General features: G+C 32.4%; 1 protein-coding gene across 2 annotated transcripts; it reads right to left on the bottom strand.

The window, feature by feature from the left end:
- Positions 1-15: 15 nt before the first annotated feature.
- On the bottom strand, positions 16-1,203 carry LOC111455642. 2 transcript variants are annotated; one of them, XM_023097376.1, is made up of 3 exons: positions 936-1,203; positions 170-841; positions 16-139 (listed from the first exon to the last, which is right to left on the bottom strand). In XM_023097376.1, exons 1-2 carry the CDS (start codon positions 987-989, stop codon positions 191-193), a joined length of 705 nt encoding a protein of 234 aa, XP_022953144.1. In that variant the 5' UTR covers positions 990-1,203; the 3' UTR covers positions 16-139; positions 170-190. The 2 variants fall into 2 exon arrangements, with proteins under 2 accessions (XP_022953144.1, XP_022953143.1); XM_023097375.1 differs by having other exon boundaries at positions 54-841; positions 936-1,201.
- Positions 1,204-4,149: the final 2,946 nt, after the last annotated feature.

Below are 4,149 nucleotides of genomic sequence, written 5' to 3' on the forward strand. Positions count from 1 at the left end.
TTTTTTTTTTTTTTTTTTTTTTTTTTTTGGTGTGGTTGTGATTTGAAAGAGAATATAAGAACAACATCCAGATTACACACTCACAATCACAGCAAAAAGAAAAAAAAGATGACAGTAAATGAGCAAATGGGCATTGAAAAAAAGTAGAGAGAATGAGAGATCAGATTCATATTGAGATTCTTACTGATGATTACTGAACCAGTTTTTGATGCTTGTTGTGGCAATGTTGAGAGACATCAGAGAGGTATGAATGGCTTCTCTTTCTAATGTCAATGGCAGTGCTTTGAGCTGGAGGCTGTGAAGGGCGTGGTGAGATGATCACCGGCGGGATGTCGACTGTATCGACGAGTGGTGGTGGGTGCTGCCAGTGAGGCAGCGGCCCGGCGAGGAGGAGGTTTTGGAGAAGGGGGCCAGCTTCAATCACAGCCTGCAGAAGCTTGCCTTTTTGTGGCAGAGGCTTCTCACAGGCATTTTGACAAACAGTTGGTGGGCGTTCTTGTGATAACAATGGCTCTCCCACAATTGGGTCAGTTTGAGAGGATTGAATTGTGTTATTATCATCAGAATCAGAACAAGCAAACATCTTACTAGAATCACTGTCACTTTGTGGAGTGATTTCATGTTCTTGATTTTTGTTCTGTTGAATCAACACCAAATTTTCAAGCATTAACTTCTCACATTTCGTCTCGATTTCATCTTTCTCTTTAATGGCTCTGTTCAGAAGATCCTTCAAGTTCATAATTTCACATTCTCTTCTCAAAATCTCCTCCTTCGCTGACATGATTGTTGTTTCAAGCTCCAAAGTTGTGTACACAAGAGCATGCCTCAGTTCTTCCCACCCCTGAAAAATTGGATCAATTCAGAACAAAATCCAGAAACCCGAAACAGAATCTCAAAAATGCAAAATGCGAAGTGTTCGTGAATGAAATACTCACATCTTCGTGATGAGAGCAGAATTCCCAGTCAAAAGATGTGCATTGATCCTCCATTGATGGAATTTCAGTGAGCAATTCAGAAGAAATCGATGAAGAAGGAGATTGAGAGGAGATTTTGCTATTGATAGCGGAGAATTCTTGGCATTCCTCTGTTTTTTTTTTTTTTTTTTTGTTTGNTTCCACTTTTTGTGTGATGGGGTTTTCAGTCTCACTAATTAGGGTATTTATAGAATAATCATATCCTCTTTGTCATGCAAAAATCATATAAAGGCTGAAATACGGAAAAAAATATATCCTTTTCATCTACAATAAATTTCGGCTTCTTTTTGAAAAATAACTTCAACTCGTGATGTTCGGTTGTTCTTTTTTTAATTAAAATTTCGGTTTATTTTGTGGGTTGAATTTTTTTGTTTTTTTGTTCGGGTCAACTCGAACTGAACTGAATTTCTTAATATTATAACTAAAAGTTAAAACTCGTGAAGTTATAACCCTAACGTCGCGTTAGGGCACCAAGCACCCAGTAGTCGACAATTGACTCACACATTCTAACATTCGACGCCTTCCCTCTCTTGTCACTGTTGTTCATCGTGAACGTTCTCATGTATGCTTAGTCGAAACCCTACATTCGTCGATGTCCCAACCCATCCTAGTTCAAAATATAGAGGGTTGAGTTGGGTCGTGTTGTAAACCCTAATTAGTTCATTACGATAGTTAGCCTACCAGACCCACTCGAAATTTTGGGTTGATTAAAAAAAAAGAATCCTCCCTAATCCCGAACCTATGTCGCCTATGCTTAGTCGAAACCCTAATATTCATCGACACCCCAACCCATCCTAGCTCGAAAATAGACGGTTGAGTCGTAAACCCTAATTGGTTCATCGTGAGAGCTACACTACCAGACCAACCCAAAATTTTGGGTTGGTCAAAAAATCCTCTCAAAACCCGAACCTATGTACGCCCCTAGTTGAAACATATATCATCGACCAAGAAACAATTTTACCGGCCGAATTTGATTTTTTTTCATTTTTTTTTTTCATTTTTAGACTTAAAATTTGTAAAATAATGATACCAAATGGATAATTCAAACTTTAATTTATCACTTAGATTACAATTCTTATAGTTATGAACACAAAAAAACATAAAGTAGCTCTCAAGCATGCTCACAAATATTATTTGACTTTTATTTAATTAGGACCCACATAAAAAAAAAAAAAACATTATCATATACAAATATTCCATATATAGATTTGGTCCAATCATAACACGCCACGTCAAATAAAAATAATTTTATTATTCTTTTTCCATTTTTTAATTAAAAAAGAATAAATAAATAAATTCACAAGAAAGAAATATAAAAAAGGTCCAAAAAATGCCAAAAATACTTTCATGATTAAGGAGTGGGACAAGATTTTGAATGTTCGGTTCATAGGCTACAAGAAAGGGGGAATGAATAGGTGAAATATGTGGTGAAAGCAAAAGCGACGCCGTAAGACGTGCCCGTGTTTGTTCGCACGTGTGAAATATTCACTGATTCTTTCGAGATTTTTTACTCTAAAATGGGTCGTGAACCATTTCCCACTTAACTATACAAAAATCATCCATTCTTTTTTTATTATTTTTTGATTTTCGACTCGTTTTTTTTAACAAATTACTGTATTTTCTTTATTTAAATAAATTTTTTATTCTCCATCTTTTTTTTTTCTTTTCAAAATTTCAACATTTTTTCAATATGAAATAAATGATTTTAAACTATTTGTGAAACATTCCAAAAAAAATATTAAAAAAAAGAAAGAAAATTTCAAGAATTTCAAGATTCCCATTCACAAAACTAACTTTTATGGGAAGAAAATATTGTTTGATGCGAAGAACTCAATTGGATTGGCTCTAATTTTGAGTCCAAACGCAACTTCTTTTTGACCAAAAAATTAAAAAATTAAAAAAAAACCCTAAAATTTTTATAGTCTAAAAGCACCGAAAAATTAAAAAAAAAATTATAAAAGAAATAATGAAATTTTGAGTCTTCTCTATTGGTCAGAGAAGGGAGGGAGACAATTTTTTTTTTTAATAATTTAATTTAATTTAATTATTATTATTTTAGTACCAAAAAAATGGGGCCTTTGAGATAATGGTGGGGTCTTTGAGTAGTCAAATCCTAAATTCCTCTAGAAAAAAGAAAAAAAAAAGAAAAGAAAAAAAAAGAGGTATCTATGGGCTTCTTTATAAAGGTAATTAATAATAATATTATTATTATATTTAATTAATAATAATATTATTATTATATTATAAGTTTTTTAGGTTTTTATATTTAGATTTTTTTAACTTTAAATTAATTTTTAAAATTTTAAAAAATATTAAATAAGTGAATGATTTATTAAAAGTTTGATGAATAAATTAGATCCCAACTAAAACTAAAAAGAAAGAGAATGTATTTTTTTTAAAAAAAAAAATAAATACTTGTTAGATTTTGAATTATGGTTTCAATTGCCTATTAAATAAAGAATTTCAGGTGATACTTGATTTGGTGTGTTTCTGTATAGAGTGTCGTGTGGTTCCTCGAGTGCGAGCTGCGGAGAGGAATGCCATCAATTAGGACACTATTGGCTACTAACTACTCGCTCGTGCCCGCTCGGACTCCACATTTCAAGTTTGTTATCCTAACCGTCTCCTCTACTTCACAAGGAGCTTGACCCATTCTTTGATCTCATCTACTCGCTGTAAATAGCTAACTTTTCAGGTGTCTCGCACTCCGAGTGGTGTAGCTAAACTAGAGTAGGCTCTGCAGTCGACCTATGTTTTCAGGTGCACGTATAAAGGTATGATTAGTTTCACAAATTTCACTATGCTGATCATAGTAAACTCTCCGTTGTACCAAAATAGGTAACTATGGTGCTAGATTAAGTTTGAAAGAACAACGCTTGACAAAATTAAAAAAAATATATTATATATATATATATATATATATATATATTTTTTTTTTTTAATAATTTTTTTTCTACGGTGGATATACATGGTTGACCAACCAATAAGAGGGAATATTTTTTAAAAGAAATATTCAACAAAATTTGGAGGAATTATGAGTTACAGATAAAAAAACGGTGGCAGTCAAGCTAATGCAAATCTAGCTCGTGTAATAATGTGTAACACGTGTCACTTTCCTCTTTTTTTTTTTTTTTTTTTTTTTTTTTTTTTTTTTTTTTTTTTTTTTTTTTTTTTT

This window comes from Cucurbita moschata, unplaced genomic scaffold, assembly GCF_002738365.1.
Source record: "Cucurbita moschata cultivar Rifu unplaced genomic scaffold, Cmos_1.0 Cmo_Scf00002, whole genome shotgun sequence".
Lineage (NCBI taxonomy): Eukaryota > Viridiplantae > Streptophyta > Magnoliopsida > Cucurbitales > Cucurbitaceae > Cucurbita > Cucurbita moschata.

Excerpts from the sequence above, each read along its gene's own strand:
- LOC111455642 (XM_023097376.1), bottom strand. The coding sequence starts at position 989 with ATGGAGGATCAATGCACATCTTTTGACTGGGAATTCTGCTCTCATCAC. Across the intron at positions 842-935 it reads TCTGCTCTCATCACGAAGAT|GGGTGGGAAGAACTGAGGCA; the intron begins GTGAGTATTTCA and ends CCAATTTTTCAG.